Raw genomic sequence first — 24,199 nt, 5'->3', positions numbered from 1 at the left:
TCTTGTTGGAAAGTCATACAAAGGGCTATGTTCTCACCAGGCTGATAAACTAACAACCTGTGTTCTCCGGAGCGTAGTTTTTGCTGGATTTTAACAGGGGGGGGAAGATATTTCAAACCCCCTAAAGTCCATTTCCTCTTACATTACCACGGTGCCACAAAAGCGCTCCTGTGTTAGAAAATCTGTTGCTTGTTTGGATTCAGTTTCATAAGCCACCTTCAGTTCCATTTCCATGCTGCTCCATCTTCGTAAATCCAACCAACCGCATGACACATATTACTGGCTCTTAATCTCTGCTCCCAGTCAAGCTTTTTGGCTTATGGGCTTGGGGGCTGCTAAAATGATTCTGCTTTTGGTTGCTAAAATGATTCCTTTTAATTTTCTAGACTTTCCGTGAAGGTGAGGCATCTAACATCTACTTTAAAGCTGCTATTTTAAACTATTGAGTTAGTTTCAGCGAGGAACCAGAAAGATAACCTCTAGGAAATAAAAACGTTTATTTCCCTTACGTGTGTTCTTGCCGAGGCTTCCCGAGAGCATGAAGCAAACTCTGACAATGATTAATCGGCTGTGAATTCTGCTCATTCACATCCAGCAAAGTCTTTCCAAGGGAGGATTTATAGTCACAAACCTTATCTGGCTTGGAGAGCTGACAGGCAGATATCTGCAAAACTTGGCAAGGCGTCTCGGAGAGTCACAAACCAATTAAGCAAACTAATGGTCTCCTGCAAACTCCACTCCCCTTTCGCTCCTCTTTTATTTCCTCTGGGAGGGGCCATGCATCGTCCACCTGTGGCCTTACTCCCAAGTCGACCCCTGTTCTTTAGCTGTTCCTTTCGTCATGCGCACACTGGGAACAGGCTCCAGCTGTTCTTCTGCCTCACTGATGTCTGACTCCGAAGGCAGCTGATAACTGTCAAACGGCCCTGGCCCCCTCTCTGCCTCCGACACAGAGCCCTCCTCAGAGCCTTCCCCAGACTCCAGGACTGGCCCATCTTCCTCCCCAACCCTCCTCACTGTCTGAATCTGCTGTCAGCTCTGCTGGCCACTGGCAGGTTACAACAACTTGGATAGAATTAAAGAAGATAAATGTGATTGGGTTGTTTTTTTTTTTGTCCTAAGGCATTGTTGTCAAATGCAGAATTTTCTCTTAGCCGGAGGATATGGGTTTAGAATTGACAGCTCTCAAAATGTTGTTTTGTGAAGCAGATACGCTTTTAAAATGGTTTTGATGCTTTCTTGTAGCATGGCTTCCAACAGTATCCCCGACTGCCGACTGACTGTTCCCTTTGATCTTTATCACTGCAGCATGGCTCCGGTTTCTGTAAGTATCTTAGGGGGAAAAAAGAAGAAGTTTGCAAATTAGCCTTTAGCCTCCGCGGGCCACTTCACAAAGGGATAAGAGGACACGGGAGTTATGGAGAGAGGAATGGTATCCAAAATATCTTACACAACATTTGTGAAGCTGATTGGAATCGGTGATCTACCGATCCATGAAATAGACACATGTTTCTCAACCAGTGGTGGGTTTCAAAAAAATTTTGAACCTACTCTGTGGGTGTGGCCTCCTTTGTGGGAGTGGCTTGCTGGCCATGTGACCTGGTGGGAGTGGCTTGCCGGCCATGTGTTCTCTCTCTCTCTCTCTCTCTCTCTCTCTCTCTTTCCTTCCTTTTGTCTCTCTGTCCCTTTTTCCTTTTTTTCTTTCATCACTTTTTCTTTCTTTTTTCTTTTTTCTTTCTTTCTTTCTTCCTTTCTCTTTCTCTCTCTGTGTGAGTGTGTGTGTGTGTGTGTGTGTGTGTGTGTGTGTGTGTGTGTGTGTGTGTGTTTCAAAAAAATTTGGAACCTCTTCTGTAGGTGTGGCCTGCTTTCCGGGTCCACTGGTGGAACCCTTCCTAACCGGTTTGGTAGATTTGACGAACCGGTTCTACCGAACTGGTGCTAACTGGTAGGAACCCACCTCTGTTCTCAACCTTGGTGACTTGAAGACGTGTGGACTTCAATTCCCAGAATTCCCCAGCCAGCCAGGGGGAATTCTGGGAATGGAAGTCCACACCTCTTCAAGCTGCCAAGGTTGAGAAACACAGAAAGAGACAGTTCATTGCATGCTATTGCAAATATCTACCTGGATTATTTTTAGCCAAGCACGTAAATTACATCTCACTGGGACTTTACTCGGTTCAGTGAGTCTAAAGAAAGTATTATTTTAAGGACATAAGAAACCACATTCAGAAGGAGGGAGGGAAGGAAGGAAAGAAGGAAAAGGAAAGGAGAAAGGAGAAAGGAAAGGAAAAAAGAAGGGAGGAGGGGGCAGGGAGGGAGGAAAGAAAGAAGGAAAGAAGGAAAGAAGGAAAGAAGGAAAAGGAAAGAAGGAAAAGGAAAGGAGAAAGGAAAGGAAAAGAAAGGAAAAAAGAAGGAGGGAAAGGGAAGGGAGGAAGGGAGGGAAAGGAAAAGAGAAACAAAAGCGGAAAGGAAAGGGAAGGAAAGGAAAGGAAGAAAGATGGAGGGTGGGAGGGGAGGGAGGGGACAGAGGGAGGGAAGGAAGGAAGGAAAGAAAGAAAGAAAGAAGGAAGGAAAAGGAAAGGAGAAAGGAGAAAGGAGAAAGGAAAGGAAAGGAAAAAAGAAGGAGGGAGAGGGCAGGGAGGGAGAAAAGAAAGAAGGAAAGAAGGAAAAGGAAAGGAGAAAGGAAAGGAAAAGAAAGGAAAAAAGAAGGAGGGAGAGTGAAGGGAGGGAGGGAAAGAAAAAGAGAAAGGAAAGCGGAAAAGAAAGAGAAGGGAAGGAAAGGAAAGGAAGAAATATGGAGGGAGGGAGGGGAGGGAGGGAGGGAGGGAGGGAGGAAGGAAGGAAGGAAGGAAGGAAGGAAGGAAGGAAGGAAGGAAGGAAGGAAGGAAGGAAGGAAGACAATATTTTTCAAATTGAGCTCCTCGCTTTTCATCCAAATATAAACCAGGTCTAAACTTTTAATCTTTTCCAACATAAGCCGAGGTGACAGTCCAGTTTTATTCCATTTTCCTGACTTAACGCATTTTGGACTCTTTGGGACTGCTACCATTACCCCCTCCCCTCCTTGTTTTTAATCCTCACAACAGCCCTGCGAAGTAGGCTAAGCCCAGATCGTGCAGGAGTGAACGGTTGAGCATTTCTTCCCTCATCTTTGGCTGCTCAAAGTTTCTTTGGCTGTCTTTCTTCGTGTTGCCATAACAACTCTCTCCCCACCGGGAGCAGCTGAAAAGAAATGCTGCCAATGTTTTACGCGCAGTGAAATTGTGGGGTTACCCTACCCCACCCCCCACCCCCCATTTAATATCCCATGTTGACAGCTGCTGAAATGTTCAGCTGCTGGAAAGGGAGTGTGGACAGATACGGTTTACAGTTTGGAGAAAGTTTGGGACTGTGTTGTAAAACACTGCAAAATCCTTACAGGCAGGGTGGCAGATGGCCCGATCCCAAATACGGCTGGGCATAAAACCATTTTATATTTTAAAATTCTCTTGGCGTCTTGGGGATGGGGGGTTGTAGAGGAATTGATAATTGAAATGGAATCAAATCCATGGAAAGAAACTTCAAATCAAGATGAGAAAGTGAAGACTGAGAAATCAAAGAGAAAAATCGTATATATTTTTTTCCTGTATGATGGTGGCTTTCTTGCAGACGTTTCATTACCAAACTGGGTAACGTCATCCTAAGTCTGAGGTCTCGAGTGTGTTAAAGGCAAGGCCCCATTTCCCAGTAATCATTTTACTTAGTGTTGTATATGTTTGTGCGGTGATGATGTTACTTGCTATGGTAATGAACTGTCTGCAGGAAAACAGCCAAGCTCAGAGAGCACCAAGGACCCCACAGTCCTCCTCCTCCTCCTCTCCCTCCTTCTAACACTGATGATGTTACCTAGTTGGGTAATGAAATGTCTGCAAGAAAATAACTAAGCTCAGAGAGCACCAAGGACCCCACAGTCCTCCTCCTCCTCCCTCCCCTCTCCACAAACCCCACTCTCTTTTAGCACCAATGATGTTACCTGGTTCGGTCAAGATGAAACATCTTGCAATCGCATGTTGATTCTTCCTCCCTATAAATTCCTGCATTCCTGCAGAGATAAGATTGGCCCCTTTCTTGACCCTCTTTCAAAAGACCTTGGAGGTGATATTGAATGCCAGCCCCGGGCATCCCAGGGTGATACGGAGCCCATCAAGTGGTTTGATTGCTGTTACCCAGGGAAGAGGGGTCCATGGAGTTTTGTATTTGGGGTTCCACTGCACCATGAGTTGAATATCCATCTATATTGTAGAGGGAGGGGAGGAAGGGAGGGAGAGAGAGAAAGAGAGAGAGAGAGAGAGACTGAGAGAGAGGGAGAGAGGGAGAGAGAAAGAGAGAAAGAGAGAGATGGATGATGGGTGATGCAAATGGATGAAGAATGGATGTGATAGATAGATAGATAAATAGATAGATAGATAGATAGATAGATAGATAGATAGATAGATAGATAGATAGATAGATGATAGATAGATAGATAGATAGATAGATAGATAGATAGATAGATAGATAGATAGATAGATAGATAGGAGAGAGAGGAGATTAGATAGATAGATAGATAGATAGATAGATAGATAGATAGATAGATAGATAGATAGATAGATAGATAGATAGATAGATAGATAGATAGATAGATAGATAAGAGAGAGTGGAGATTAGATAGATGATAGATGATAGATAGATAGATAGATAGATAGATAGATAGATAGATAGATAGATAGATAGATAGATAAGAGAGAGAGGAGATTAGATAGATAGATAGATAGATAGATAGATAGATAGATAGATAGATAGGTAGGTAGGTAGGTAGGTAGGTAGGTAGGTAGGTAGGTAGGTAGGTAGGTAGGTAGGTAGGTAGGTAGGTAGGTAGGTAGATAGATAGATAGATAGATAGATAGATAGATAGATAGATAGATAGATAGATAGATAGATAGATAGATAGATAGATAGAAGAGAGAGAGAGAGATAGATAGATAGATAGATAGATAGATGATAGATAGATAGATAGATAGATAGATAGATAGATAGATAGATAGATAGATAGATAGATAGATGATAGATAGATATAGATGATAGATAAATGATAGATAGATACATTGGTAGATAGATAGATAGATAGATGATAGATAGATAGATAGATAGATAGATAGATAGATAGATAGATAGATAGATAGATAGATAGATAGATAGATAGACAGACAGACAGACAGACAGACAGACAGACAGACAGACAGACAGACAGACAGACAGACAGACAGACAGACAGACAGACAGACAGATAAAAGTCTGGGTCATTAGGCAGATAGAGGACTTTAGAAACGCAATTTATTTGGTCTTTGTTTTTATTTTATCTTCATTTTCATAACTAAGAACAGAGAGATAACTTCATTTGTGTGAGGAATCCGGCTGTGTGTAAACACAAGGAATCTTGTCTTCCAGCTAGTTATCCTCTTGATCCTCTCGCTGTTGGTGAAAAGGAGAAACTCTACCCGGATTTTTGGAACGGAGTTCCTGGACTCTTGAGGTACTAACTCCTCCATGCTGGGTGGGGAATGCTTCGCCTTGGGGGGGGGGGGAGAGTAAGGGCGGGGTGGTCTTCCAACTTTGGAGTGTATTATCTTCAAAGCTTTCCGGCAGAGGCATTCCATTGGTAGAACTATATTTTTTGGTGTGTGTTTTCTTTTCTTTTGTTGTTTATTCTACCTCTCTGGCATTCGGTTTGTCGGCTTGCCCAGCCCTATGAATTTCTTGGAAGAGACACAGAACCGAGGCTTGGCCATTGCAGTCTTTGGCATCCTCTTCTCGTCGCTGTGCGTGCTGCTATTGGATAAGGACCCCCTGCCTTTCCTCTCCAACTCTTCCGTACAGAACCGAGGTAAAGGGTTTACTGATACGAAGACGGGGCCTTTTCTCAACTAGCGTCTTCCTCCGTCTTTCAAGTTAGTTTCGTTGGCTAAGGATTTGGGGAGAGGTCAAGAGCACCCAAAGTGGATAGAAAATAAGGACCATAATCTTCTTCTTTTTTAAGTGGGCAGTTAAATTTTTGGAAGACAGTGCAAGGCACATCGAATTAATCGTTCTGTAAAGAGAGGGGGACGTGGTGGTTCAGTGGCTTAGACACTGAGCTTGTCGATCAGAAAGGTTGGCAGTTTGGCGGTTTGAATCCCTAGTGCTGCATAATGGAGTGAGCTCCCACTACTTGTCCGTCCGTCCATCCATCCATCCATCCATCCATCCATCCATCTATCTATCTATCTCTCACCTCTCTCCTCTCTCTCTCTCTCTCTCACGCTATCAATCTATCTTTTTATCTATCTATCTATCTATCTATCTATCTATCTATCTATCTATCTATCTATCTATCTATCTATCTATCTACCTATCTACCTATCTACCTATCTATCTATCTATCTATCTATCTATCTCACCTCTCACCTCTCTCCTCTCTCGCTCTATCTATCTATCTATCTATCTATCTATCTATCTATCTATCTATCTATCTATCACCTCTCTCCTCCCTCTCTCTCGCTCTATCTATCTATCTATCTATCTATCTCACCTCTCTCCTCTCTCGCTCTCGCTCTATCTATCTATCCATCCATCCATCCATCCATCCACCCACCCACCCACCCACCCACCCACCCACCCACCCACCCACCCACCCACCCATCCATCCATCCATCTATCTATCTATCTATCTATCTATCTATCTATCTATCTATCTCTATCTCTATCTCTCTGTATGTGTGTGTGTCTCTCTCTCTTTGTCTCTCTGCTGGGGAGACCCAAAACAGGCCGATTTGTGGCCTCCAGAAGGGGGATGGGGGCCAACAGGTAGACCGATGTTGGTGGTCCCACGTGGGCCAGATTAATGGCTTCAGCGAGCCGTAGTTTGAGGACCCCTGTTCTGCATAAATACTTGGGCTCTTAATGTTGGTCCTTCTCTTCTCTAGAGTACTGGAAGATGCTGGCTTTGTTCTATTACCCTGCCTTCTACTATCCCTTACTGGCCTGCGCCACTGTCCGACACAGAGTTGGATACCTGCTGGGCTGCCTTCTGTCCTGGTGTCACTGTGTGCTCTACATCTGGCAGAAGGTGGAATGTCCTCAGTCATCCAAGGTAAAGAGAGAGAGAAGAAGGTGGCTGATGGGGAGAAACTGGGCAGGAGCCAACTAAAGGGATAGCTCTGCAGACTTTCTGCCATAGGATACATCGAGGTTCTGGGGAAGTTTGGGACTCCAATTTTGGATTTTTAATAAAGATGGTTAGGCCAAAAAGATGGTTGGAAGATGGCTAAAATATCTGCATATCTCAAGGACCATTCAAACGAGAGATATAAACTGGAGTGGAGAAGATGGATTGACTATACTCAAAATAAATACGGGACTAAGAAATTCCAGAGAGTTTATGACTGAAGAAACAAGGAATGATATCATCTGTTTAGAGCTAGCCTAGCAAGGAGGAGTTGAAGCTCAAATGAAAGATGATATTAACTTTTTTTAAGCCTATTTTAGAATGTTTTTGTTAAAGATCTATACCCTGTAATAACAATAGCAATAGCAGTTAGACTTATATACCGCTTCATAGGGCTTTCAGCCCTCTCTAAGCGGTTTACAGAGTCAGCATATATCGCCCTCACAGTCTGGGTCCTCATTTCACCCACCTCGGAAGGATGGAAGGCTGAGTCAACCTTGAGCCGGTGAGATTTGAACCGCCGAGCTGCAGATAACAGTCAGCCGAAGTGGCTGCAGTACAGCACTCTAATCACTGCGCCACCTCGGCTCATGGAGGGAGGGAAGTAAATATTTGTAAAAGTTTTTTTTTTCAAAATTTTCATTAAAAAAAAGATGGTTGGAATCAAAATATATTAATTTGAAGCCAATTATTAGTAACTCCCCAAGTAAAACCATTTCTGCCTTTATTATATTCAGAAGGACATCCTGGGCACAACTTCTAGAGAAGGTCTGAGGGCCACCCTTGGATTTGGGAAAGGCTGATCTGGGGCCACAGTTGCGTACATTTTTTTAATATATATAGTGGTTCTTCACCTGTACAATTTGGGCAAGGAAGATGCCCAGACTTACAGGAGGAGTAGCAAAATCTCTGGATTTCTCCAGGACTCCAGTGTGTTCTCAGCATCCAGGAAGGATGGCAGAAAGCAATTAGGGACACAGCTTGCCATTAACACCAAAGCATCTTTTGAGTGCCACAAGGAGGAAAACATCCAAGAACACCCCCTCGGAGTTCCAGAGGATCTGAAGAAGGGGTGGAGAGCAATTAATCCTCTCTCTCTCTGTTTGCGACTTTGCACCTCGGAGCAATTCACGGAGGGGGGACTTCGCAAGAGGGACCAACTGGCTCTTCAAATTCACCCATGCGTTGCTGCCCGCAGAGAGTTTTTGGCCCATAAACCACAATCTCTGGGTCTGGAAACTCCCCAGCGTAATATTAGCTGTTGAGGGATTGTAACTGAGATACAATTCACCTACTCCCGAGGTTGTTCTCGGTGGTAGACAGTTGATTCTGTCTTTCCCCCTTCTCCTCTCTTCTCAGATCTACAGATATTACTCCCTGCTTTCCTACCTGCCGATCATTCTGTGCCTCGCCATGCTGAGCCTTTGGTACCCTCTGAAACTGGTTGAGAGCTTCAAAGGGGACGCCAAGATGGCGGCCGAGAAGGTAACCTATCTTGATCTTGCCCTCTCCAGCTCAAAAGGAGGCGACAATAAACCACAATGAGAAAAGACACAGACATACACACACACACGGCTTTCAATTTCCCCAACTGACCTAGTAGATTGTTTCCCCATTCTTAAATATTATTTTATACCGGTAGTCCTCGACTCACAAGCATTTGTTTAGAGGCCATTCAACCTTACAACGTCACTGAAAAATACTGACGTACAACGGGTTTTCACGTCAAATTGTCACTAAAACAGATGGCTGCAAATGAAAAACTACCTGTAAGACAGTGGTGGGTTTCAAAAATTGTTTGAACCTACTCTGTGGGTGTGGCCTCCTTTGTGGGAGTGGCTTGCCGCCCATGTGACCAGATGGGAGTGGCTTGCCACCCATGTGACCGGATATGAAGATGCCGATGACACTTGTCAGAACCACCTTAAATTACTTCACACACAGCACTGGCATGCATAAGAATAGGATGTCAACTTGTTTTTTAAAAGGCATCTTTGGTTTGCATTAAAACAACTTCAACACACGCAATGCTCTGATTGCACCACAAACGCAGCAGTCATCCTTACCTTTCACAGAGGCACTGAGTTTTATAAATATGAGCATGATAGTGTAGAATAATCATATCCAAGGATCAGTGGTGGGTTTCAAAAACTTTTGGAACCTCTTCTGTAGGTGTGGCCTGCTTTCCGGGTCCACTGGTGGAATCTCTTCTAACCGGTTCGGTAGATTTGACGAACCGGTTCTACCAAATAGGTGCAAACTGATAGGAACCCACCTCTGCTGTAAGAAGCACATCAAAATGTAGGAAAGAGAGCTGTGGTTGTTCTTTTTTTTAATCTGCTTTTTTCTCCAAAGACCTCTCATTGATTTGTTGGTGTCAACCCAACCTCTCAGCCCAAGAAGATTTGAGTCTTAATGTCCCTCGTTCAGAGGAGAACTGATGCCTTATTGTACACTTGTGTGTTTTTTTTAAAAAAAAAAACAGGCTGTTGGCACCATCCCCTCCGACTGTTGTGTAAGAAATCCCTGCTTTGCAAACCAACAATAGTGAGAGGAATGCTTTTGGTGCCTTGGCCTGGAAATTTGCATGCGGTTTTCCGGGATTCACCAAATCCAAGCTTTATACAACCTAGGATGAAAGGGTGGGGGAGAGAAAGAGAAGAAAGGGAGGGAGGAAGAAAGGAAAATAGAAGGGAGGGAGGAAAGAAGATAGAAAGGAGGGAGGGAGAGAGGGGGAGTTGGAAGGGAGGGAGGGAGCAAGGAAGGGAGATGGGAAGGAGGGAGGGAGGGAAGAAGAGGAGGGAGGGAGATGGGAGGGAGGGGGAGTTGGGAGGGAGGGAGATAGAAGGGAGGGAGCAAAGGAAGCAAGAAAGGGAGGGTGGGTGGAAGGAATGAAGATGGATGGGAGGGAGGTAGAATGGGTAGGTGGGTGGAAGGAAGGAAGGAAAGAAGGAAGGAAGGAAGGAAGGAAGATGAATGGAAGGGAGGGAGCAAAGGAAGGAAGGGAGGGTGGGTGGAAGGGAGGGAGGGAGGGAAGAAGAGAAGGGAGGGAGGGAGATGGAAGGGAGGGAGCAAAGGAAGGAAAGGTGGAAGGAATGAAGATGGATGGGAGGGAGGGAGGAAGGAAGGATGGAAGGAAGGGAGATGGAAGGGAGGGAGCAAAGGAAGGAATGGAGGGAGAGTGGAAGGAAGAGAGGGAGGGAGATTTTTTTCACTGTGTGCCCAGTCTTCTCTCTTTTCCTCACAATTCCCAGAATGACTACGCCATTCTTCTTCTTTCACACCAGATGTGGTTGGGCATCTGCGCAGCCGTGTAATTAGCACCTTTTGCAACTGTTATCGCGGCTCGCGGAGCAGATGGAGATGAGGAGAGGCATTTTTAAGGGGGGGCACGAATCAGACCTATTTCTTTCATTTTATTTATTGCTTTAAAAAAACACCACACACCCATGGGGGCGAATGCGGGAGAAAAGGCTAAGAAATTTCATTTTAATGTATGGCTATTAGTGTACATTTAAAGTGGCAATAAAGTTATTCTTCTAAGTCTACATCCTTGGTGCTCTCTGACCAGGGTTGTTTGCTTGCTAAAATTTTTCAGTCCCACCCCTGAAACTAACCCCCCACCCACTCACACTGATGAGGATACCTAGTTAGGTAATGAAACGTCCGGAAGAAAACAGCCAAGATCAGCAAGCACCAAGGTCCCCATAATTGAACCCTGATATATACACATTCTCTTCTATGGATTTCCTATTCTTCGGAAGCCAGCATTCTCAACTGCAGTTCTACTTTTTTTAAAAAAATGGAGGGAGGGAGGGAGGGAGGGAGGGAGGGAGGGGAGATATGAGGCAACATCTAGAAGGGGAAGGGATTTCATGGGTTTAGCGAAGCCCCCGAATTATTGGAATCTCATCTTGAAGTGCTTCTTCGTTTGTTTGAAGGATCCAGGAAGTAGCTATTATGAAGAATATTTGAAGCACCTCCTGACTAAAAGAACACCCAAGAAAAGGTGAGACCCCCATTTGATCCCCTGAGAACTAAAGGTAAAGGTTCCCGTCGCACATACAGGCTAGTCCTCCCCGACTCTAGGGGGCGGTGCTCATCTCCGTTTCAAAGCCGAAGAGCCAGCGCTGTCCGAAGACGTCTCCGTGGTCATGTGCTGACATGACTCAATGCCGAAGGCACATGGAACTCTCTTCCCTTCCCACCAAAGGTGGTCCCTATTTTTCTACTTGCATGTTTTACGTGCTTTCGAACTACTAGGTTGGCAGAAGCTGGGACAAGCAACGGGAGCTCACTCCATTACGCAGCGCTAGGGATTTGAACTGCCGATCTTTCTGTTCAACAAATTCAGCGTCCTAGCCACTGAGCCACTGCGTCCCCCCTCCTCCCCCAGGAACTGGAGGATTGGTGAGGACCAGCCTTGCATTTATGACAGCTCTTGTGAACTTCTCCTTTCAGCATCAATGGAGTGAAGCGGAGCGTGCGTTCGAGCCTCCAGTCCTACCTGCGTACATTTGTATACACACCCCAAGAAGGTACTGCATTTAAATTTGTATATTCTTTTTCAGTAGGTTCTTAAGAAGGTATTGGAAGGGATTATGGGTAGCTTGCTGTTGTTGTTTTACTGCTACTGTATTTTGGTGGTGGTTCTGGAAAGATCTGCAGAACATCTACATCTTCAAGAAGGCCACTTGTGTTCTTGAGCAAGGAGTTGCCAAGACGTTCTGTATCTCTTTTGTTGTTCTCCTTCTCTCGTTGTGGGCCTGTTTTTCAACACAGTTCATGTATTGAACTAATTTTGTCTTCTGGGTTTGTTGTACTTCAAGTCCCGCTAATCCTGGTAACATCCAAAATTTAGCTAGCCAATGTTTGAAAGGCCCTGGGTTCATCTTCTACCAATCAGAATATGCTTCTTGATATACCAGCCGTGGTTTTGTGGTTGCAGGTTTCCAGATCCCACTGAAGTTGGCCCTCTCTATAGCCATGGCGGTGATAGCTGTCTACCAGGTAAGGTACACCAGAATTTCTTCTCAACCTGTCCCAACCTGTGGTAGTACCAGCCTCATCTGTCTTCTCCTGGTTTGCAGGTGTCCCTTCTTCTACTTGCTTCCTTCATCCCCAACATCCAGATCATCAGAGCTGGGATGACCAAGGAAATGACTGCCCTCTTTGTCCAGTTTGGTCTAATTCCTTCTGAAAAACCTGCCAACATTCCTGGAGACAAAGAGTTGGCAACAGCTAAGCACTACATCTGGTCATTGGAAGGTATGTTTCTTCAACCTTGGACAACAGGGTCCATTTCAGTGCTTGGCCAACCTCAGCTAGAATGAAGAAGGTTCTTGCAGAAGGCAACTCAAAACAGAGCAGAGCAAAGGAATTCAATAGTCAATCTTGAGAAGGAATTCAACAAGCAATGGCAATGCTTGCTTATCCTTGATCGTCTCACTTCCCCCAGCAATATAAAAAACATACAGAGGTACCTTGGTACTCATCGTTCATTAGTTTCGAGAGGCATGATGAGTACCAAACAATTTTTCCCTGTAGGGAATAAAGTAGTGAGTCACAAGACACTGACAAATTCTAGCTTGTGCATTGAATACCAAACAAACGATGAGTATCGGGGCAAACTTTTTGCATCAAAATGCGTTGAGTACCAAATGAATTCAAAGCCGTTGAGTACCAAGGTAACATATTAAAAATGATACATTTTTAAGAATGAACACAACTCAATGGACAACCCATCTTTGGTTAATTTCACCCAAGATCTATTCTGAATTGGAGATTCACCCGTTCCCTTTGGCAAGTCAATCAGTTCGAGTCAGAATATCATTTTGAATCACGTAACGGAACTAAGTTGATCTGGAGCTCTGACTCAGTCATTATAGAAAGCTGGACACCTGCCTGCAGAGGAGTCCATTGGTGTCCCAAGTCTCTTTTTGAAGGCACCCAAACCCCTTAAGATTCATTTAGATTGAGGCCGTTGCCATTGGATTCCGCAATTGGATTCGGCAATTCCGTTTGAGCGAATGGGTGCCTCGGTCCAGCTGCCTTCAGATAAGAGGTCTGAATCACGGCTTCCTACATCCTTAATATTTAACATCTGTCGGGGCTCAGATGTCCTGTTGTTGCAAATCTGAACAAGTGCCTGCTTCTTCCTAAGAAAGATGGAGCTTTTCGTGGATCCAGGCCTTAAAATAGACCTCTGGGCTGAGGCTAAACTGAACGCGGGAGCCAAGGCATTCTTTACAAGTCCCTGGAGAAAAGAGAATTATTTCAGAGATGTTTCACGGTCTGTAAAGCTTCCTGGAATTTTAAGGTCGAAGATGCGTGGGATGGTTTAAAAAAAAAAAAACAAGTCATCAGGAAACTGTCAAAGGTTGAGGCAGATTCTAGGAAATAAGCCGCACAGGGAGGCAGCAGAAAGATCTCTTGATGTTTCCACTCATAAAGACGTCTGAGAACCAGGTGCGTGGAGCAGATGACCTAGTCACAGCCAGGGTTCCAAGCAACAGACCCAACGAACTCAAAACTCGGAGGCCTGGAGTTTTCTCAGAGTATGAATTTATTGGGAATGTCATATTGGCACCGCTGGTGAAAAACCCGACTCTGAAGGAACCAGAGTTTTCCTCACCCAAATCAAAACCCAACGTTCTTGCCCTCTGGTCAACACGTCCATGACATGGTCCAATCAGGTCGCAGTTCCAAGTCTGGCTGGCTTTTGTTCACGCCCCTCCAACACCTGGTAGAGCGTCCTTGGCTCCCATGGGAAAGAATGTTATTTGGCTACCTATGTCCCCCCTCACATTCCCACAGCTCCAATCGGTCTTGCTGTGGCAGCCCTGAAGATGCTCCCAAAATGGCTTCAGGTCTGACAGACTGCCCCCCTCAGTTGAGAAGGACCTCCTGCAAGTTAAAATCAAAGGGAGGTTAGTCCATATAACCCAAAGGTGGGATTCAGCTGGTTCGGACCAGTTCGGGCAAACCGGTAGCTCCGACAATCAGCTGAGAGCGAACCGCCTTGACGATCAGGTTGGCCCACCTACCCGGCGCTTTACTTACCTATATCCTCTAGCTGATTAGCGCGGCAGAGCGGATTGTCACGCCTCAGCTGTGTTACTCCTCCAAGAAGTAACGACGAAGGTAAGTTTTGGTAAAACTGCGTACACACGGGCATCTCTGAACCATTTGTTAAACCGGCAGGTTATATGGACTAACCACCCTTTGATTTTTTTCTCACGGGATGTACTTCTCAACTGAGGGGGGCAGCATGTCAGCACTAAAGCCATTTTGGGAGCATCTTTAGGGCTGCCACAGCAAGACCCATTGGAGCTCTGGGAATGTGATATAACCTTCAACCTCACCTCACCACACACACACACACACACACACACACACACACACACACACACACACGGGTGTCCTTTGGGCTTATGAGGGTGTCTGTCCTGGAACTGTTTAATCGAAGAACTGTTTAATGCAAAGGAGGACAGAAGGAGGCTTCAAACCGAACAATACACAACAGCCATGTCGTTCTTGTTACCTCCAACTAAACTAATCCCTGGGCAGATTCTGTGGCGGCCACAGAGAGGCTGAAGGAGAGAACTCTGTGGGTTCTGGGGGATTAAAAAGAAAATAAAAATGTGTATTTAGAGAAAGTATTTAGAACTTAGAGCTGCTAAAGATCAGATGACTGACCCTGACTGACATCCTGGTGGGTTTTGTTTCAATCTTGAGGAAAAAAACTTCAATCTTTTAGGAATCCTGCAGCCTTTTTCTGGATCCCTCTCTGCCCCTTCTTGTTTTGCAGTGTGCTTCATCTCTTCCCTGGTCCTCTCCTGCCTGGTGACCTTCTGCATGTTAGTGAAGTCCTTGGGAAACCATAGGTGAGATCTCTCCCCAGGATTCAGAGGTCCAAACCATCTCCTCCTCCTCTTCTTCTTCCTCTTTTTCCCCTTCCTCCTCTTCCTCTTCCTCCTCCTTCTCTTCTTCTTCTTCCTCCTCATCCCCCTCTTTCTCCTCTTCTTCTTCCTCCTTCTTCTTTTTTCTCCTTCTCTTCTCCCTCTTTTTCTTTTTCTTCTTCTTCTTCCTCATCCCCCTTTCTCCTCTTCCTCTTCCTCCTTCTTCTCCTTCCTCCTTCTCTTCTCCCTCTTCTTCTTTTTCTTCTACTTCTCCTCCTCCTCTCTCTCTCCTTCTTCTTCCTCTTCCCCCTCTTCCTCTTGCAACCTTCAGTTCCAATCCTCCTCCTCTCTGCAAACTCCAGTTCTAATTCTTCCTCCTCCTCCTCCTCCTCCTTCTCCTCCTCCTCCTCCTACTACTACTACTACTCCTACTCCTCCTCCTCTTCCCCTCTTCCCCTTCCTGCTTCTCCTCCTCCTGATCAAACGTTCTTCCTGTGTTTCAGGACTAATCTCCAGTCTCTCTACCGAGGGGCCGTTGAAAAGGTTTTCTATCGTCCCTGTAAACTCCAACCTTCCCAGCAATCCCTCGTATGCTGGATGCAATTCACGGGGTTCCAGATATCCTTTGCCTGCCTAGGTAACTGAGGAGCGATAATCACAACTTGCAAAGTGGGAGGAAAGAGTAGTAAGTGGAAAAGAACATCCTAGAAGGAAGTCATGACAAACCACATCCCTACTGTTGCCAAGAAAACTGCATGGATGTGTCCTCGTGGCCACCAGGAGTCAAATTTGACTTGAGGGAGTCTTTATTATTTCCCTGGCTTTATAGTCCACCTTCTGGGCAATAATTGGGCCAAAGTGTGGAAAGGGTGAAGCTGGGAAGAGGCAATGGTGGTGCCAAGTTCAGAACATTGATGTCCGTCTGTGATCTTCCTTGCAACCCACGGGGCTTTTTTTGTCTCTGTCCCAGCTCTGCTCCTCCAACACATTGTCTTCTTCATCTGCATCGTGTGTTTTGCCTTCCTGATCGTTATCCCACTGCAATCCGGCAGCAACATGCATCTTTTCAAAATTGTGGGGAATTTGTGGTAAGTCTTCCACGGAGCCACGCTTGGAAGGTATAACATGATTCATCTGCCAGCCAGGCCCTTATAGCAATAGCAATAGCAGTTAGACTTATATACCGCTTCATAGGGCTTTCAGCCCTCTCTAAGCGGTTTACAGAGTCAGCATATTGCCCCCAACAACAATCCGGGTCCTCATTTCACCCACCTCGGAAGGATGGAAGGCTGAGTCAACCCTGAGCCGGTGAGATTTGAACAGCCGAACTGCAGATAACAGTCAGCTGAAGTGGCCTGCAGTACTGCACCCTAACCACTGCGCCACCTTTATTTTTTTTTAATAGAATTTATTTTTATTTTCAAAACAAACACAACACATAAAATCTTCCCTCTTTACATACTGTAGAAAGTGTATCAGTTGGTTACAAAGCTTTTTCGCGCAGCTCTTCCACAGTCATCATATTAACTCAAGTATTTTAACCCAAATATGTTACCCTTATACCTCTATTTTTATTTGACTGTAATTATTAAAACGTCCTTCATCATAAAATATACCGAAATTTAATATATAACCACGTACTGGCCTTTCATTTAATATTTCCAAAATCCTCCAATAACACTGAATCCTTATGTCCTATTCTAGCTAAACATCCATAATATTTAATAACAAACTTTTCTAATCCTCCTTTCCAAATCACTGTTGGCAATTTTCATCTAGTTTCCTTATATTATACTCATATATATAACATTCGTTCATTGGATGACGGGTGGTTTTGTTTTTCCTAGGCCCTTCTGGTTGACCTTGGTTGTTTCGTTCATTGTCCAGAATCTGCTGGTCCGCTATTACTTCCTGGATCGGGACCATCTACCTAGAGAGTTGACCAACAGGTGATTATTGAAAGCCATCCATCACAGAATATACCAAGTGGAAAAGGATTTTGGAGATCGTCTGGTTGACATCCCTACCCAGTGCTGGAATTCTGCAATGAATGATGATCAAATAACGAAAAAGAAGGCATCAGTGATGCCCACGTTGGATTACCTGAGTATAAAGTCCAGAATGGACCACTCGGATTGGCAACATCTGCCCACTTATAGGGACAGATAATGCCCTTATTTGCTTCTAAACTCTTTTGGAGCTACGCTGCATTTTAGACTTAGAAAAAGGTTGGAAAAGAGATTGTAGATCATCTGGTTGTCCTTCTCCATCTTCCCTGAGTCTTCTCACTACCCAGGAGACTGGAAATGTAACTCGAGTTCAGGACCCCAGACAGTGGCCGCACAACGCCCGGAGCTGCTTGGTCATTTTAGTAGCAGATTTGGGTTAATGTCCGGGTTCCGAGGAACGCCCCCCAACAGAATCAAAACTCTGAGGCAGGCATTTTCCTCAAAGTATAAATTGATTAGAGACGTCGTATCGGCAGAGCTGGGGAAAGCCAAAATCTGAAAGCCCCACCTTTTCCTCACCCAAAGTAAACTCAACATTTCTTCCCCTCAATCCACAGGGCCACCACATGGTCCAATCCAGCCACTGTCCCAACTGTGTTGAACTTACAGTCATGCCTCCCCAGGTGCTGGCAAGATGACCTTGATTCCCAGGGCAAAGAATGTTGTTATGATTGCAACTTCTACACTTTCCCCACCTCCTCCCTCCCATTGCCACAGCTTGCCCGGCCACCACTGTGGCAGCCCTGAAGATGCCAAGTAAAGATGGCGTGAGGGCTGAACCTGGCCTGATGATCTCCATGCCCTACTACAAGACCCTTGAAAGACAACCACCAGTCTATCTTCACACCTCACACGGCATACTTCCCAGAAACACAGTCCACCACCCCTTGAGTCACCTGTCCCATTGTTGAACAGTTCCTACCAGGGGTGAAATCTACCTACCTTCGCTACCAGTTCACAAAGGTGAGCGCTCATATGTGCCACTTCCCCCGCATGCGCAGAGCATCAAAAATGGATGTGATGACGTCCAGGCGTGTGGGTGGAGCCTGCTACTGAGCATGCCTGCCAAGGTAAGTAGAACGGCGAGGGGGAAGGAATCCGCTGCGCCACACAATTTAGACTAGCTAGAAAGCAGGAAATCCTGCTTTCTAGCTAATATGAATCATGCGTCACAGCTGATTGTTGGAAATACCAGTTTGCCCGAACCGGTAGCATTTTTTCAGGCGAACCGGTCTGAACCAGTAGCATTTCACCCCTGCTTCATACCTTCACAAATTCTTTCCGATGGCAATCAAACTTTACTTCTTCGTAAATTTGAAGGCCCGTCCTTCTTTAGGTTTTATCTCCTGGAACCCGATCTGATCCGCTGGGCCCGTTTTCTTCCTTCCACCCTTCAGATATTCTGACAGCTTCTCCAACTTTCCACCAACTTAAAGAGTTTTAGGCAAGAAGAAATGAGATAATACAGAGAGCCCTCATGGTTGGCGTTGAGGTCCCCGGGACATTTATTAGAATATTGCTTCCGCAAGTTCTCCCTGTGTGTGTTTGTGTGCTTCGCTCACAACCGCCTCTGCTTCCCTCTTACGCAGGCGAGCGTTTTACATTGTGACATACGTGTTTTTCCCCGTCAACGTGCTCCTGGGCTTATTGGCAGGAATCTGGAGGATGATCATCTCGGCCCTTTATAATATTGTTCACTTCTGCCAGTTGGATGGGAGTCTGCTGAGCTGTGGGGTGGAGGGCTTTGATCCAGGTAAGGAATACAAGACCCCTCCCCCCCTAAAATCAGCCCTTTTCGTCCTTCCCCTTTCGTTCACGATGCAGAGAACTCCGTTCACACATCATATAGCAATAGCAATAGCAATAGCAATAGCAGTTAGACTTATATACCGCTTCATAGGGCTTTCAGCCCTCTCTAAGCGGTTTACAGAGTCAGCATATTGCCCCCAACAACAATCTGGGTCCTCATTTCACCCACCTCGGAAGGATGGAAGGCTGAGTCAACCCTGAGCCGGTGAGATTAGAACCGCTGAACTGCAGATAACAGTCAGCTGAAGTGGCCTGCAGTACTGCACCCTAACCACTGCGCCACCTCGGCTCCTTGGAGTCCAGGGAGTGTCAGGCCTGCATTTATATTCCTTTTAGAATTTTGGCCTGCCACACTTTCTCTTATTTCATTATGCTGTTTCTTTAAGTATAGTCAATGGGAGGAGGGGTATGAAGGAGTAGGATTTTGGAATGTATTGTTTTTCATTCTTTGCTAGAAGCCAAGGTCACCCTTTCTCTCCACACTTTCACACCTGACCGGAAGAAGCTGGGTGTGGATGCCAGCGTGGAAGAAGGAGATTGGACCATGTGATGGATTGTGGGTGTGGGGACAAGATCATGAACTTTTAACTGGGTGGGATTCTGATGTAACTTCCAGAGTTGGAATCCCCACAGCTGTGTGCCAACATACCTGCTTTATTAAATTGGAACTTTAAGCATAGTTTTGCCTTCGACTCTGATTTAATTCTACATGGTATTTGGAACGCTGGCAGGGAGATTCTCATTCCTCCAAGGTCCCAAAGGTGCTTCCCCCCCCACCCAAGAGGCCATTGGACTTTCTTGCTATTCTTTGAAGAGATGTCGCTTCTCATCTAAGAAGCTTCTTCAGTTCTGCTGAAGAAACTTCTTGGATGAGAAGCTGAACATCTTCCAAGAAAAGAGTCCAGTGGCCTCTTGAAAAAGCACCTTTGGGATGGTCATATGAAATCCCTGTAGATTTGTTTGGTCCAGAGTGGGTTGCTAAGGGGTTAGCAGGGGTTCAGGAGAACCTCTAGCTAAGATTCTGTGCAGTTCGGAGAACCCCCCAAATCCCACTCCTGGCTGGCCCTGCCCACTCCACCCCGCCCCTCCCAGGAGTCCCCTTGTGGTCCGTTTTGGATGGAGGTAAGTGCAGAGTGTGTGCAGAAGCTTAAGGATGGTGGAAAATGGGCCTACCTGAAGTTTGGGAAGTTCAGGCTAGAGCTAGGGTGGGGCTTTGCTAGCAGTGGTGGCTCTTCCACCCCAAGGACCGGCCCATAGATTTCCACTGCTCTCCTCTCCTCTGCCTTCTGCGCATCCGTGCATCAAGCACTGGACCCAACTGTTCCTCCTCTTCCTCATCAGCCAGGGCTGTTGACTCTCCATAGACGGCCCAGACTCTGCCTCTGTATCTCTCTCTCTGACATCATTTGCCCTAATGCTGACCCTGACTCCCACTCCTCCTTCTCCGATGCAGCTGCTGGAGGGTAGAATGGCTGACAGGCCACAACACCACTTCTGTCACCACCGTCCGTCTCTTTCTTGCAGGCTACCGTACCTACTGCCAATATTTGAAAATTGAGGTCAGCCAGTCCCACCCAGCAATGAAAGCCTTTTGCCTCTTGCTTCTCCGTTGGCACGGCGCCCATAATATGCAGACCCTCCAGCTCAAGGATGCTGAAGAAGGTAAGAGATCATCTGAGGACCAAGTCCAGAAGCTGCAATAGGCAGGTGGAGAAAAATGGATGGACAGTTGCCAAAGCCAAGGGTCTCCAGCCTTGGCAACTTTAAGACTTGTGGACTTCAACTCCCAGAGTTCCTCAGCCAGTTTCCTGGCTAAGCAGGGGGTTGGACTAGAAGAACTCCAAGGTCCCTTCCAACTCTGTTATTCTATTCTATTCTATTCTATTTTACTCTCATTCCATATTCTATTCTATTCTCATTCCAGATTCTATTCTATTCTATTTTACTCTCATTCCCTATTATATTATATTCTCATTCCATATTATATTCTATTCTTATTCCAGATTCTATTCTATTCTATTTTACTCTCATTCCAGATTCTATTCTATTCTCATTCCAGATTCTATTCTATTCTCATTCGATATTCTATTCTATTCTCATTCCAGATTCTATTCTATTCTATTCTACTCTCATTCCAGATTCTATTCTATTCTATTCTCATTCCAGATTCTATTCTATTCTCATTCCAGATTCTATTCTCATTCCATATACTATTCTACTCTACTCTCATTCCAGATTCTATTCTATTCTATTCTACTCTCATTCCAGATTCTATTCTATTCTCATTCTGGATTCTATTCTATTCTATTTTACTCTCATTCCATATTCTATTCTATTCTCATTCCAGATTCTATTCTATTCTCATTCCATATTCTATTCTATTCTCATTCCAGATTCTATTCTCATTCCATATACTATTCTACTCTACTCTCATTCCAGATTCTATTCTATTCTATTCTACTCTCATTCCCGATTCTATTCTATTTTATTCTCATTACATATTCTATTCTCATTACATATTCTATTCTATTCTACTCTCATTCCTTATTCTATTCTATTCTGTCTCTAACTTAACAAGGTTTTTAAGTCTGGAATCAGATTGCACAACACAAACCTATCAAACCACACTCGCCCCTATTTCTCTGCTTCTTCTAAATGCCTTTCCTGATTATCTTCAGGCTGACCCCCCACGCAACCTTCTAAGACCACCGTTTTAACATGATCGCTTTTTTCCCCCCTCAACAGGAATCAAACTCATGAAGCCCGCCAATTCAGCGCCCAAAGCATCAAAGGGCCAACAGAACAGGGTCCGGTGGTGCCTGGCGTACACCCTCCTCAACAACCCATCCCTGCTGCCCTATCGCAAAGGGGCCCTCGTGGATGCGACAGCCAACGGGACGAAAGCCAGCCTCCCCAAGCCTTGATGGAACTGGCAAGGTTTCTTGGAAACAATGGACTCCCATCGGGAGGTGGCGGATGGATTCCACCCCCAGTTTTCATCTGGGGTTCTCCAACGTCTTCTCCATGCCCCTTTCAGGCTTATGCCTCTACCCTGACCTGTTTGTAGACTTAGAAGATGAGAAGAGGCTTAGTTGTCCTCCTTTCCTTTCCCACCCCACCCCACCCCAGGACAAACAGCTCTTGATGGGCACGAAACCCAAAGGAAAAGTTTTGGAATTGATCCAAAGCTGGTCTCTTTCTCTATATAACAAGACGTTCCTTAGATGCGTCCTCCTGTTTTTTTTATAACACGCGAAACCTGTCAATGTTGCCCTTCCCACGAGGTTTCAAGACCTCCTGAAGTGCTTGGTCCACCCTAAATCTTGGGGGGGGGGCTCACTTTTAGCAAGAAAGAAAGCCAAGGAGGGTAGGCTTGGGAGTTAAAAACAGAATAGAGACCGGATTATGGTGATGTTGAGAGTTTTGCAAATGTACGTAAAGGGTTCTTTTTGAATGTTAGGGCTGGGTGGTGTTTGTGATGGAGAATCTGTATAAATGCATTGAACAGGCTGCTTTATCTTGTTTACATTCCAACATGCACAGTTCCAGGTGGTCTAGATCAGTGTTTCTCAACCTTGTCAACTTGAAGATGTCCGGACTTCAACTCCCAGAATCCCCCAGCCAGCATTCGCTGGCTGGGGAATTCTGGGAGTTGAAGTCCAGACATCTTCAAGTTGCCAAGGTTGAGAAACACTGGTCTAGATGTTTAACAGAGTGGCCACCATTCCTCGGTAGAATTAAAAGAGTTGTGTTATAATTATGGAGACAAAGAAGAAGACAAAGGAGAAGAAGCCGGACAATCAAAATACTGTATATGCGCAAGAAAGAAAGAAAAAAACACATCTCAGACTTTTTGTAATCCCTCCAGTTCTTATATTGAGAAAGCTCCTACATAGGTGTGTCTTTTTGACCATCCCGTGGCTTCTCCTCATTCTTACCTTGACCAAGTAGGGTTCCCGCCCATCTCCTTTAAATTTAAAACAGCTCCAGTTTCAGGAGCTGGCCAGAGGACTTCCGCCCACCTGGTGAACCTAGAGTAATTAAAGAATACAGAAACCTGATTGCTACTACGCTGAGTAATAAATGAAACCTCATTGTTAGTCTCTTGGAGAAGGTGTGCTTTTCCCATCTTCTTCTCCTGCACTTCAGAGGCATCTCTCTTGGCCTGCTGGAAGTCCAACGCTGGAAGGAAGCATTTGATGATGGGGGAGTTGTTTTCGCCAATGTTGGGATTTCAAAAAATAATAATAATAAAGTTGGATAGTCTGGTCCTTGTGCAGCCTCTGGTTTGCCACAAAAGATCTTTTTGCCAAGTCTCACCTGTTTAAAAGATCAGAGAGCAAGAATAGAAGAAGACTTCCAGAAATACAACAGTTGGAAGAGTGTAGCTAGATTTTTTCCATTTCCCAAGATGTGTAGAATGTGTAGTTCATCCCTTGCGTGTGTCTCCTCGGCATGTTTTGGAAGAGACTGTCGGTGTAACCACTTTACGCTGGCTTGCCCTTCGCTGCTATATGGTGAAAGACTTCCATGAACTCTGAAGAGGGGGAAATGCTTGAGGAAATGAAAGTAAGTGCTGTGTCTCCTTAAGATGCTGCCTCAAGGTCACCCAGCTGGAAGAAGGAGGGAGCTGCATGCCAAACTCTGCTTGGACTGAAAGCATCTTGCCTGAACCCTGATTGGTTACACCGGAATGGGCTGTGAGAGACAATTAAGCGGGGGGGGGGGAGTAGTCCTTACGCATTTTGCCATGCGATTCTCAGTTCTGGAGATACTGCAATATTGCAATACACTTGATCTCTAATAAAGAAATTATACCTTTCTCAACAAATGGAGCCAAGGACCATTGCTAGTTAGTTAGAGATTTAAATTGTGGCAGGTGCGACAGTCAGAACGGTTCCACCACAAAACCGCGTTCGACTAAAGGGCGCTCGACGAAACCGTGTAGCTGACGTCATCACAGCGCGACAACAGCGCGGAGAAAAAAGCACCCTGTAAACTCTAAACCTAAAATTAACCCCTAAACCTAAACCCCCTAAACCTAATCCTAAACCTAACCCTAAACCTAACCCTTAACCTAACCCTAAACCTAACCCTTAACCTAACCCTAAACCTAACCCTAACCCTTAACCTAACCCTAACCCTAAACCTAACCCTAAACCTAACCCTTAACCTAACCCTAAACCTAACCCTAAACCTAACCCTTAACCTAACGCTAAACCTAACCCTAACCCTTAACCTAACCCTAAACCTAACCC

General features: G+C 45.3%; 1 protein-coding gene across 1 annotated transcript in view; it reads left to right on the top strand.

Moving 5' to 3' along the window:
• STRA6 (signaling receptor and transporter of retinol STRA6) overlaps positions 1-22,495 on the top strand; it is a 35,413-nt gene extending 12,918 nt beyond the window's left edge. Inside the window, 17 exon segments of the mRNA XM_087704038.1 lie at positions 1,246-1,324; positions 5,467-5,503; positions 5,506-5,551; positions 5,763-5,902; positions 6,981-7,147; positions 8,582-8,707; positions 11,164-11,231; positions 11,684-11,760; positions 12,171-12,232; positions 12,313-12,490; positions 15,033-15,108; positions 15,627-15,760; positions 16,094-16,211; positions 16,971-17,072; positions 18,722-18,885; positions 20,466-20,603; positions 21,687-22,495. Of these exon segments, the coding sequence (XP_087560164.1) occupies positions 1,246-1,324; positions 5,467-5,503; positions 5,506-5,551; positions 5,763-5,902; positions 6,981-7,147; positions 8,582-8,707; positions 11,164-11,231; positions 11,684-11,760; positions 12,171-12,232; positions 12,313-12,490; positions 15,033-15,108; positions 15,627-15,760; positions 16,094-16,211; positions 16,971-17,072; positions 18,722-18,885; positions 20,466-20,603; positions 21,687-21,865 (1,891 nt within the window). The 3' untranslated portion in view covers positions 21,866-22,495.
• Positions 22,496-24,199: the final 1,704 nt, after the last annotated feature.

This window comes from Thamnophis sirtalis, unplaced genomic scaffold (assembly GCF_051295495.1).
Source record: "Thamnophis sirtalis isolate CommonGarterSnake01/CBP01778 unplaced genomic scaffold, rThaSir2_p1.2 scaffold_2, whole genome shotgun sequence".
NCBI lineage: Eukaryota > Metazoa > Chordata > Lepidosauria > Squamata > Natricidae > Thamnophis > Thamnophis sirtalis.
Note: the sequence above shows the minus strand (reverse complement) of the source record. Positions and strands in the feature narration are given on the sequence as shown.